The sequence below is a fragment of the Pipra filicauda genome, unplaced genomic scaffold, assembly GCF_003945595.2.
Source record: "Pipra filicauda isolate LSUMZ 115617 unplaced genomic scaffold, ASM394559v2 scaffold1486_size12184_pilon, whole genome shotgun sequence".
NCBI classification, from domain to species: Eukaryota; Metazoa; Chordata; class Aves; order Passeriformes; family Pipridae; genus Pipra; species Pipra filicauda.
In genome coordinates, this window is record NW_024103969.1 from 1 (window position 1) to 12,179 (window position 12,179).

At 68.1% G+C, this 12,179-nt stretch overlaps 1 protein-coding gene across 1 annotated transcript; it reads left to right on the forward strand.

Annotated features, from left to right (window-relative positions):
• The first annotated feature begins 377 nt into the window (after positions 1 to 377).
• On the forward strand, positions 378 to 11,965 carry OPLAH (5-oxoprolinase, ATP-hydrolysing). Its single transcript, XM_039378809.1, has 7 exons — positions 378 to 420; positions 3,813 to 3,927; positions 4,948 to 5,071; positions 6,429 to 6,624; positions 9,710 to 9,875; positions 11,488 to 11,626; positions 11,863 to 11,965. Exons 2-7 carry the CDS (start codon positions 3,822 to 3,824, stop codon positions 11,936 to 11,938), a joined length of 807 nt encoding a protein of 268 aa, XP_039234743.1. The 5' UTR covers positions 378 to 420; positions 3,813 to 3,821; the 3' UTR covers positions 11,939 to 11,965.
• The last annotated feature ends 214 nt before the right edge of the window (positions 11,966 to 12,179 follow it).

Below are 12,179 nucleotides of genomic sequence, written 5' to 3' on the forward strand. Positions count from 1 at the left end.
GTGAGACACCTGGGCACACCTGGGCACACCTGGGCACACCTGGGCACACACCTGTACCCTCACCTGTACCCCTGCCCACCCCTGCACCCACCTCCTGCACATTGGGATACAGGCATGGCCCTGCATCTTTGACCTGATGAGACACCTGGCACACCTGGCACACCTGGGCACACACCTGTATCCTCACCTGTACCCTTACCCACCCCTACCCACCCCTACACCCACCTCCTGCACATTGGGATACAGGCACGGCCCCGCATCTTCAACCTGATGAGACACCTGGCATACCTGGGCACACCTGGGCACACACCTGTACCCTCCCCTGTACCCTCGCCTGTACCCTCAACCTGTACCCTTACCCACCCCTGCACCCACCTCCTGCACATCGGGACGCAGGCACGGCCCCGCATCTTCGACCTGGTGAGACACCTGGCACACCTGGGCACACACCTGTACCTGTACCCTCACCTGTACCCTCACCTGTACCCTCACCTGTACCCCTGCCCACCCCTACACCCACCTCCTGCCCATCGGGACACAGGCACGGCCCCGCATCTTCGACCTGGTGAGACACCTGGCACACCTGGGCACACCTGGGCACACACCTGTACCCTTACCCACCCCTACACCCACCTCCTGCACATCAGGGCACAGGCACGGCCCCGCATCTTCAATCTGATGAGACACCTGGCACACCTGGGCACACACCTGTACCTGGGCACACCTGGGCACACCTTGGCACACACCGGTACCCCTACCCACCCCTGCACCCACCTCCTGCACATCAGGACACGGGCACGGCCCAGGATCTTCAGCCTGGTGAGACACCTGGCACACCTGGGCACACCTGGACCTGGGTGCACACCTGGACCTGGGTGCACACCTGGACCTGTACCCGCTCCTGTACCCACACCTGCCCCTGTGCTGGCACCGCCAGGACCTGGGGTGCCACATCCCCCTGCCCCACACACACCCTGTGGGATTTGGGGTCCCCTCCCTGTCCCACCCCCGGTGCCCCACACGGTGACCCACGTGGGTGCCCACGCGGTGACCCACGACCTCCTGGCACGGGGCCGGCACGTCCCGTGACCGGCACGTCCCGTGACCGGCACCGTGTCCTGCTGGGGGTCACGGTGTCCCCGTGTGCCCCACAGTGTCCTGCTGGGGGTCACAGTGTCCCTGTGTGTCCCACAGTGTCCTGCTGGGGGTCACGGTGTCCCCGTGTGCCCCACAATGTCCTGCTGGGGGTCACGGTGTCCCCGTGTGCCCCACACTGTCCTGCTGGGGGTCACGGTGTCCCCGTGTGCCCCACAGTGTCCTGCTGGGGGTCACGGTGTCCCCGTGTGCCCCACAGTGTCCTGCTGTGGGTCACGGTGTCCCCGTGTGCCCCACACTGTCCCCCCTCAGGCTGGCACTGTGTCCCTGTGTGCCCCACACTGTCCTGCTGTGGGTCACAGTGTCCCCGTGTGCCCCACAGTGTCCTGCTGTGGGTCACGGTGTCCCCGTGTGCCCCACAGTGTCCTGCTGTGGGTCACGGTGTCCCCGTGTGCCCCACAGTGTCCTGCTGTGGGTCACGGTGTCCCTGTGCGCCCCACACTGTCCCCCCACCGTGTCCCCGTGTGCCCCCACCGTGTGTCCCCTCTTAGGCTGGCACCATGTACCCCACCCCATTGGGGCTGGGGGCACCATGTCCCCCCCCATGTTCCTCTGTGCCCCACACTGTCCCCCCTCAGGCTGGCACTGTGTCCCTGTGTGCCCTACACTGTCCTGCTGGGGGTCACGGTGTCCCCGTGTGCCCCACACTGTCCTGCTGGGGGTCACGGTGTCCCCGTGTGCCCCACAATGTCCCCCCTCAGGCTGGCACTGTGTCCCCGTGTGCCCCACACTGTCCTGCTGGGGGTCACGGTGTCCCCGTGTGCCCCACACTGTCCTGCTGGGGGTCACGGTGTCCCCGTGTGCCCCACAGTGTCCTGCTGGGGGTCACGGTGTCCCCGTGTGCCCCACAATGTCCCCCCTCGGGCTGGCACCCTGTCCCCGTGTGTCCCATCCCCCTGGGGCTGGGGACACCCTGTCCCCCATGTCCCTGTGTGCCCCACAATGTCCCCCCTCGGGCTGGCACCATGTCCCATGTGCCCCATCCCCCTGGGGCTGGGGACACCCTGTCCCCCATGTCCCTGTGTGCCCCACAAGGTCCCCCCTCGGGCTGGCACCATGTCCTATATGCCCCATCCCCCTGGGGCTGGGGGCACCGTGTCTCCCCATGTCCCTGTGTGCCCCATGCTGTCCCCCCTGGGGCTGGCACCATGTCCTATATGCCCCATCCCCCTGGGGCTGGGGGCACCCTGTCCCCCATGTCCCCCCACAAGGTCCCCCCTCGGGCTGGCACCACTCCCGTGTGCCCCATCCAATGGGGACACCCTGTCCCCCATGTCCCTGTGTGCCCCACAATGTCCCCCCTCGGGCTGGCACCACATCCCCGTGTGCCCCATCCCCCTGGGGACACCCTGTCCCCCATGTCCCTGTGTGCCCCACAATGTCCCCCCTCGGGCTGGCACCACATCCCCGTGTGCCCCATCCCCCTGGGGGCACCATGTCCCCCCATGTCCCTGTGTGCCCATTGCTGTCCCCCCTGGGGCTGGCACCATGTCCTATATGCCCCATCCCCCTGGGGCTGGGGACACCCTGTCCCCCATGTCCCTGTGTGCCCCACAATGTCCCCCCTGGGGCTGGCACCACATCCCCGTGTGCCCCATCCCCCTGGGGGCACCGTGTCCCCCCCGTGTGTCCCCCCCGTGTCCCCCCCCTCTGTGGGGCCGTGTGTCCGGGCCCGGCGCGGTTGTCCTTGGCGGTGTCCCCTGTCCCGTGTCCCCTGTCCCGTGTCCCCTGTCCCGTGTCCCCTGTCCCGTGAGCGCCGCCGGGCCCGGGGCCAGTCCCGGCGAGGGGCCAGCGCTGCCCGGGCCGGGAGCCAGCGGGCACGGGGGGTGGGGGGACAGGGGAGGGACATGTGACAGTGCCACCCCGGGGTCAACCCGGTGCTGTCCTGGTGCTGTCTCTGTCCTGGTGCTGACCCGGTGCCACTTCTGTGCCATCCCAGTCCTGTCCCTGTGCCATCCCAGTCCTGTCCCTGTTCCATCCTGGTGCCATCCTAGTGCCACCCCCATGCTATCCCCGTCCCACCCTGATGCCATCCCAGTCCTGTCCCTGTTCCATCCTGGTGCCATCCTAGTGCCACCCCCGTGCTATCCCCGTCCCACCCTGATGCCATCCCAGTCCTGTCCTGGTGCCATCCCAGCCCTGTCACTGTTCCATCCTGGTGCCATCCTAGTGCCACCCCCATGCTATCCCCGTCCCACCCTGATGCCATCCCAGTCCTGTCCCGGTGCCATCCCAGCCCTGTCCCTGTTCTATCCTGGTGCCATCCTAGTGCCACCCCCATGCTATCCCCGTCCCACCCTGATGCCATCCCAGTCCTGTCCCTGTTCCATCCTGGTGCCATCCTAGTGCCACCCCCATGCTATCCCCGTCCCACCCTGATGCCATCCCAGTCCTGTCCTGGTGCCATCCCAGTCCTGTCACTGTTCCATCCTGGTGCCATCCTAGTGCCACCCCCGTGCCATCCCCGTCCCACCCTGATGCCATCCCACTCCTGTCCTTGTGGCATCCTCGTGCCACTCCGGTGCCACCTCAGTGCCACCCTGGTCCCCTCCCAATGCCACCCTAGTGCCACCTCAGTCTTGTCCCAGTACTATCCTGGTGCCACCCCGGTGCTGTCCCGTCCCGGTGCCACGGTGGTGTCCCCGATGTCCCCGCAGGAGGTGGCGATGCCCGAGGTCCTGTACGAGGAGGTGATCGAGGTGGACGAGCGGCTCATCCCGGAGCAGCCGGGCTGTCACCTGCCCGGGAGTGACACCTGGCCCCGGGTGGAAGGTGGGACACTGGGGGGGTGACACCGGGACTGTCACCTGCCCGGGAGTGACACCTGGCCCCGGGTGGAAGGTGGGACACTGGGGGGGGTGACACTGGGACTGTCACCTGCCCGGGAGTGACACCTGGCCCCGGGTGGAAGGTGGGACACTGGGGGGGTGACACCGGGGCTGTCACCTGTCTGGGAGTGACACCTGGCCCCGGGTGGAAGGTGGGACACTGGGGGGTGACGCAGGGACTGTCACCTGCCCGGGAGTGACACCTGGCCCCGGGTGGGAGGTGGGACACTGGGGGGGGTGACACCAGGACTGTCACCTGCCCGGGAGTGACACCTGGCCCCGGGTGGAAGGTGGGATACTGGGGGGTGACACCGGGACTGACACCTGGCCCCGGGTGGAAGGTGGGACACTGGGGGGGTGACACCAGGACTGTCACCTGCCCGGGAGTGACACCTGGCCCCGGGTGGAAGGTGGGACACTGGGGGGGTGACACTGGTACTGTCACCTCCCGGAGTGACAACCGGCCCCGGTTGGAAGGTGGGGACACTGGGGGGTTACACCGGACTTTCATTGTGTCACCTGCCCGGGAGTGACACCTGGCCCCGGGTGGAAGGTGGGACACTGGGGGGGTGACACCGGGACTGTCACCTGCCCGGGAGTGACACCTGGCCCCGGGTGGAAGGTGGGACACTGGGGGGGTGACACCAGGACTGTCACCTGCCCGGGAGTGACACCTGGCCCCGGGTGGGAGGTGGGACACTGGGGGGGTGACACTGGGACTGTCACCTGCCCGGGAGTGACACCTGGCCCCGGGTGGAAGGTGGGACACTGGGGGGGTGACACCGGGATTGTCACCTGCCCGGGAGTGACACCTGGCCCCGGGTGGAAGGTGGGACAGGGGATGTGCCACCACCTGTGACGACCCTGTCACTGTCACCCTCCCCGCTCCTGGGAGGTGGGAGCGGGGTCTTTGGGGGTCCGCAGGAGGGGACACCCCGTGACTGTCCCCTGTGTCCCCCCCCAGGCTGCTCCGGGGTGACCCTGCTGGTGCAGCGGCCGCTGGATCTGGGGGGGCTCCGGCGGGAGCTCGAGGGGGTCCTGGCCCGGGGCATCCAGAGCCTGGCTGTGCTCCTGCTGCACTCCTACATGTGAGTGGGGGGCTTTGGGGGGTCCGGGGGGGTCCTGGGGGTCCCACAGCCTGGCTGTGCTCCTGCTGCACTCCTACATGTGAGTGGGGGGCTTTGGGGGTCTGGGGGGGTCCTGGGGGTCCCACAGCCTGGCCATGCTCCTGCTGCTCTCTTACATGTGAGTGGGGGGCTTTGGGGGGGTCCTTGGGTGTCCTGGGGGGTCCCACAGCCTGGCTGTGCTCCTGCTGCACTCCTGCATGTGAGTGGGGGGTCCTGAGGGGTTCTGGGGGGTCCCACAGCCTGGCTGTGCTCCTGCTGCACTCCTACATGTGAGTGGGGGGCTTTGGGGGGTCCGGGGGGGTCCCACAGCCTGTCCGTGCTCCTGCTGCACTCCTACATGTGAGTGGAGGGCTTTGGGGGGCTTGGGGGTCCTGGGGGGTCCCAGAGCATGGCTGTGCTCCTGCTGCCACTCCGACATGACTGGGGGCTTGGGGTCCCGGGGGGTCCTGGGGGTCCCCACAACCTGGCCATGCTCCTACTGCACTCCTACATGTGAGTGGGGGGCTTTGGGGGGCCCTGGGGGGTCCCTGTGACTGGGGTGTCCCCCGGGTGGCCGGGGCATGAGGAGCAGGTGGGAGCGCTGGCCCGGGGGTCGCTTGTGGGGGGGATTTTGGGGGGTCCGTGACAGGAGGGTGTGTCCCAGGGGCCGGGGCATAGAGGAGGCAGGTGGGGCTTCTGGCCCGGGACTGGGGGTCCCTGTTTGTGGGGGTCCCAGGTGACAGGGGGTGTTCCCCAGGGGCGCCGGGGCATGAGGAGCGGTCGGGTCTCTGGCCCGGACGGGGGGGGGTCCCGGTTTTTGGGGGAATTTGTGGTCCGGTGACAGGGGGTGTTCCCCATGTGGCAGGTGGCCGGGGCACAAGGACAGGTCGAGGCACGAAGGGGGTCCCGGTTTGGGGGGGATGTGGGGGGTCCCTTTGACAGGGGGTGTTCCCCAGGTGGCCGGGGCATGAGGAGCAGGTCGGGTCTCTGGCCCGGGAGCTGGGGGGGGTCCCTGTTTGGGGGAATTTGGGGGGTCCCTGTGACAGGGGGTGTTCCCCAGGTGGCCGGGGCACAAGGAGCAGGTCGAGGCACTGAGGGGGTCCCTGTTTGGGGGGGATTTGGGGGGTCCCTGTGACAGGGGGTGTTCCCCAGGTGGCCGGGGCACGAGGAGCAGGTGGGAGCGCTGGCCCGGGGGTCGCTTTTGGGGGGGATTTGGGGGGTCCCTGTGACAGGGGGTGTTCCCCAGGTGGCCGGGGCATGAGGAGCAGGTGGGGGCTCTGGCCCGGGAGCTGGGGGGGTCCCTGTTTGGGGGGTCCCTGTGACAGGGGGTGTTCCCCAGGTGGCCGGGGCATGAGGAGCAGGTCGGGGCTCTGGCCCGGGAGCTGGGGTTCCGGCAGGTCTCGCTGTCCTCGGCGGTGGCCGGGATGGCCCGGGCCGTGCCCCGGGGCTTCACCGCCTGCGCCGACGCGTACCTGACCCCCGGCATCCGGCGCTACCTGCGCGGCTTCTGCCACGGCTTCGCCGACCAGCTGCGCGTGAGTGGGGCACGGGCACCCCCCCGGCCGGCACCGATCTCCCTGGGACCCCCCACTATGGGCACCCATCCCCCTGGGACCCCCCCCATGAACACCCATCCCCTTGGGACCACCCTGAAGGCACCCATCCCCCTGGGACCCCCCCGGCCTGCACTCATCCCCTTGGGACCACCCTGAGGGCACCCATCCCCCTGGACCCTCCTGGCCACCACCCATCCCCCTGGGACCCCCCAGCCTGCACCTATCCCCCTGGGACCACCCTGAGGGCACCCATCCCCCTGGGACCACCCCAGCCTGCACCTATCCTCCTGGGACCACCCTGAGGGCACCCATCCCCCTGGGACCCCCCCCATGAGCACCCATCCCCCTGGGACCCCCTGGCCACCACCCATCCCCCTGGGACCCCCCCCTATGAACACCCATCCCCTTGGGACCACCCTGAAGGCACCCAGCCCCTTGAGACCACCCTGAGGGCACCCATCCCCCTGGGACCCCCCCGGCCTGCACTCATCCCCTTGGGATGCCCCTGAGGGTACCCATCCCTCTGGACCCCCCCCCCGGCCTGCACCCATCCCCCTGGGAACACCCTGAGGGCACCCAGCCCCCTGGGACCACCCGCATGGGCACCCAGCCCCTTGGGACCACCCTGAGGGCACCCGTCCCCCTGGGACCCCCCACCCGTGGGCACCCATCTGCCTGGGACCCCCCTCCTATGGACACCCATCCACTTGGGACCACCCTGAGGGCACCCATCCCCCTGGGACACCCCCCCCCCCATGGACACCCATCCACTTGGGACCACCCTGAGGGCAACCATCCCCCTGGGACCACCCTGAGGGCACCCAGCCCCCTGGGACCCCCCCCCCAGCCTGCAGCCCGCCCCCTTGTGGCACGGATCCCTCTGGGACCACCCTGAGTGCACCCATCCACCTGTGACCTCCCCGGCCTGCCAGGGGCCCCCTGGTTGGACTGATCCCCCCTGAGTTCCCCCCTGAGCACCCATCCCACTGGGACAACCCTGAGGGCACCCAGCCCACCGTGACCCACCCTGAGCCTGCTGGGACCCCACTATGAGGCCCCATCCCACTGGGACCACCCGGAGGGCACCCACACCCCTGAGACCCCCCCTGGCCTTGCTAGATGACGCACCACTATTAGCACCCTCCCCTGGGAAGCCCCCTCCAACGGCACCCATACCGCTGGGACCCCCGCCCCGATCCCCTGCTGGGAACCGTCCCTGGAGGCACCCATCCCACTGGGCCCCCCCCCCCATCCTGCTGGGACCTCCCTGGGAGCACCCATCCCACTGGGACCCCCCTCCAAGGGCACCCATCCCACTGGGACCCCCCACATCCTGCTGGGACCTCCCTGGGGACACTCATCCCACTGAGACCCCCCTCCAAGGGCACCCATCCCACTGAGACCCCCCCCCAAGGGCACCCATCCCACTGGGACCCCCCATCCTGCTGGGACCTCCCTGGGAGCACCCATCCCACTGGGACCCCCCCCCATCCTGCTGGGACCCACCTGGGAACACCCATCCCACTGAGACCCCCCTTAAGGGCACCCATCCCACTGGGACCCCCCATCCTTCTGGGACCTCCCTGGGAGCAACCCATCCCACGGCCCCCCTCCAAGGCACCATCCACTGAGACCCCCCTTAAGGGCACCCACCAACTGGGAACCCCCACAGATCCTGCGGGACCCAGCCTGGGCACCCATCCCACTGAACCCCCCCCCAAGGGCACCCATCCCACTGGGCCCCCCCCATCCTGCTGGGACCCACCTGGGGGCACCCATCCCACTGAGACCCCCCCCCCCAAGGGCACCCATCCCACTGGGACCCCCCACATCCCACCAGGACCCCCCATAAGTTCCCATCCCACGGGGACCTCCTGTGGGAACCCGTCCTGCTGGGACCCCCCCCCATATACCTTGGCAGCCCCCCACCCCTGCAGGGGGTGTGGGTTCTGTTCATGGGGGGGGGCTCACCCCCAGGGACCCCCAAAGGACCCCCACACCCCTGAGCCCCCCCAAAGGACCCCCACACCCCTAGGACCCCCCCATATACCTTGGCAGCCCCCCACCCCTGCAGGGGGTGTGGGTTCTGTTCATGGGGGGGGGCTCACCCCCAGGGACCCCCAAAGGACCCCCACACCCCTGAGCCCCCCCAAAGGACCCCCACACCCCTAGGACCCCCCCATATACCTTGGCAGCCCCCCACCCCTGCAGGGGGTGTGGGTTCTGTTCATGGGGGGGGGCTCACCCCCAGGGACCCCCAAAGGACCCTCACGCCCCTGAGCCCCCCCGAGCCCACCCCTGAGACTCCCCCATTCCTGCCATTCACGGGGGGGGGCTCACCCCGGGGACCCTCACCCTGGGACCCCCCAGTGGCCCCCACAGGGGGTGTGGGTGCTGCTGGGATGGGGGTCCCACCCCAGGGACCCCCTGAACCCCCCTCCATCCCACAGGGGGTGTGGGTGATGCTGGGATGGGGGTCCCACCCCGGGGACCCCCTGACCCCCCCTCCATCCCACAGAGGGTGTGGGTGCTGCTGGGCCAGGGATCCCACCCCAGGGACCCCCTAACCCTGCAGGAGTTGTGGGTGCTGCTGGGCCAGGGATCCCACCCCAGGGACCCCCTAACCCTGCAGGAGTTGTGGGTGCTGCTGGGGCAGAGATCCCATCCCGGGGACCCCCTGACCCCCCCTCCATCCCACAGAGGGTGTGGGTGCTGCTGGGACAGGGATCCCACCCCAGGGACCCCCTGACCCCCCCTCCATCCCGCAGGGGGTGTGGGTGCTGCTGGGACAGAGATCCCACCCCGGGGACCCCCTGACCCTGCAGGGGGTGTGGGTGCTGCTGGGACAGGAATCCCACCCCAGCGACCCCCTGACCCTGCAGGAGTTGTGGGTGCTGCTGGGATGGGGATCCCACCCCAGGGACCCCCTGACCCTGCAGGAGTTGTGGGTGCTGCTGGGGCAGAGATCCCACCCCAGGGACCCCCTGACCCTGCAGGAGTTGTGGGTGCTGCTGGGGCAGAGATCCCACCCCGGGGACCCCCTGACCCCCCCTCCATCCCGCAGGGGGTGCGGGTGCTGTTCATGCGCTCGGACGGGGGGCTCACCCCCATGGGCAGCTTTGGGGGGGCCCGGGCCATCCTGTCGGGGCCCGCGGCGGGGGTGGTGGGCTACGCCCGCACCACCTACAACAGCCTCGACGGGACCCCCGTCATCGGCTTCGACATGGGAGGTGAGGGGGTCCCAAGGGGGGCAGGGGGGGTCCCAAGGGGGGCAGGGGTCCCACTGGGACGGGGGGGTCCGGCTAGGGTCGGGGGACAGCCCGGGGTGGGGGCCCCGCTGGGTTTGGGGGTTCCTCTGGGCTTGGGGTCCCGCTGGGTTTGGGGTCCGGCCGGGTTGGGGTCTGGGGATCAGGGGGTCCGTTGGGTTTGGAATATGTCAGTTTTGGGATCCCGCTGGGTTTGGGGGTCTGGCTGGATTTGGGGGTTCATTGGGTTTGGAGTCTGATGGTTTTGGGATCCCACTGGATTTGGGGGTTCACTGGGTTTGGAGTCTGCTGGTTTTGGGATCCCACTGGGTTTGGGGGTCTGGCTGGATTTGGGGGTTCCTTGGGTTTGGGGTTCAGCAATTTTGGGGTCCCACTGGGTGTGGCCAGATTTGGGGGTTCATTGGGTTTGGAGTCTTCTGATTTCGGGATCCCGCTGGGTTTGGGGGTTCCTGGCTGGATTTGGGGGTTCCTTGGGTTTGGGGTTCAGCAATTTTGGGGTCCTGCTGGGTTTGGGGGTCTGGCTGGATTTGGGGGTTCATTGGGTTTGGAGTCTGCTGTTTTCGGGATCCCACTGGGTTTGGGGGTCTGGCTGGATTTGGGGGTTCCTTGGGTTTGGAGTCCGGTGTTTTTGGGGATCCCACTGGGTTTGGGGGTCTGGCTGGAATTGGGGGTTCCTTGGGTTTGGGGTTGAGCAATTTTGGGGTCCCGCTGGGTTTGGGGGTCTGGCTGGATTTGGGGGTTCCATGGGTTTGGGGTTCAGCAGTTTTGGGGTCGCACTGGGTTTGGGGGTCTGGCTGGATTTGGGGGTTCATTGGGTTTGGAGTCTGCTGGTTTTGGGATCCTGCAGAGTTTGGGGGTCTGGCTGGATTTGGGGGTTCCTTGGGTTTGGGGTTGAGCAAGTTTGGGGTCCCACTGGGTTTGGGGGTCTGGCTGATTGGTTCTGGGTTTGGAGTCCGGAATGGTTTTTGTTGGATCCTGCAGGTTGGCTGGATTTGGGATTCCGTGGTTGGAGGCTTCTGATTTCGGGACCTGCCAGTTTTAGGGGGTCTGGCTGGATTTGGGGGTTCCGTGGTTGGAGTCTTGTGTGTGGGGTTCGCCCACACTTTCTGGATCTTCTGATGTTGGGATCCCACTGGTGTTGGGGTTCCTGGCTGGATTTGGGGGTTCCTTGGGTTTGGGGTTGAGCAATTTTGGGGTCCCGCTGGGTTTGGGGGTCTGGCTGGATTTGGGGGTTCCTTGGGTTTGGAGTCTGATGGTTTTGGGATCCTGCAGGGTTTGGGAGTCTGGCTGGATTTGGGGGTTCCTTGGGTTTGGGGTTCAGCAATTTTGGGGTCCCACTGGGTGTGGCCGGATTTGGGGGTTCCTTGGGTTTGGAATCTTCTGATTTTGGGATCCCGCCGGGTTTGGGGGTCTGGCTGGATTTGGGGGTTCCTTGGGTTTGGAGTCTGCTGTTTTTGGGATTCCACTGGCTTTGGGGGTCTGGCTGGATTTGGGGGTTCCTTGGGTTTGGGGTTCAGCAATTTTGGGGTCCCGCCGGGTTTGGGGTCCGTCAGTTTTGGGGTCCGTGCCCCCCCAGGCACCTCGACCGACGTGAGCCGCTACGCGGGGGAGCTGGAGCACGTCTTCGAGGCCACCACGGCGGGGGTCCCCATCCAGGCCCCCCAGCTCGACATCAACACCGTGGCAGCCGGGGGGGGGTCCCGCCTCTTCTTCAGGTGAGGCCGGGGGGGGGCCCGGGGGGGGAGTCCTGGGGAGACAAGAGGGTCTCTGGGCACTGGGGGTGTCCCGGGGGGGGATGTGGGGGCTCCAGGCACCGGGAGGATCCCGTGGCATGGGGGGGCTCTGGGCATCGGGGGGGGCGTGGGGGGAAGGAGGGCTCCAGGCACTGAGGGACCCCCACGCTCCCGTGGGTGTCCCGGACCCCCCCCGATCCCCCCGTGCCCCCCCCCAGGTCTGGTCTGTACGTGGTCGGCCCCGAGTCAGCGGGAGCCCACCCGGGCCCCGCCTGCTACCGCAAGGGTGAGTGAGTGTCCCCCTGACACCCCCCTGACACCCCCTGACCCCCCCTTGACACCCCCTGACACCCTCTGACATCCCCCTGACATCCCCCTGACACCCCCTGACACCCTCTGACACCCCCATGACGCCCTGACAACCCCCCGTGAAAAAAAAGAACACACCCTACCCCCCTGACACCCCCCTGGACACCCCCCCGACCCCCCGCCCCCCACGCCCCCCCTACCCAACCCCCCCCGACACCCCCCCTGA

Excerpts from the sequence above, each read along its gene's own strand:
- OPLAH (XM_039378809.1), top strand. The coding sequence starts at position 3,822 with ATGCCCGAGGTCCTGTACGAGGAGGTGATCGAGGTGGACGAGCGGCTC. Across the intron at positions 5,072-6,428 it reads CTCCTGCTGCACTCCTACAT|GTGGCCGGGGCATGAGGAGC; the intron begins GTGAGTGGGGGG and ends GGTGTTCCCCAG. Across the intron at positions 9,876-11,487 it reads CATCGGCTTCGACATGGGAG|GCACCTCGACCGACGTGAGC; the intron begins GTGAGGGGGTCC and ends GTGCCCCCCCAG.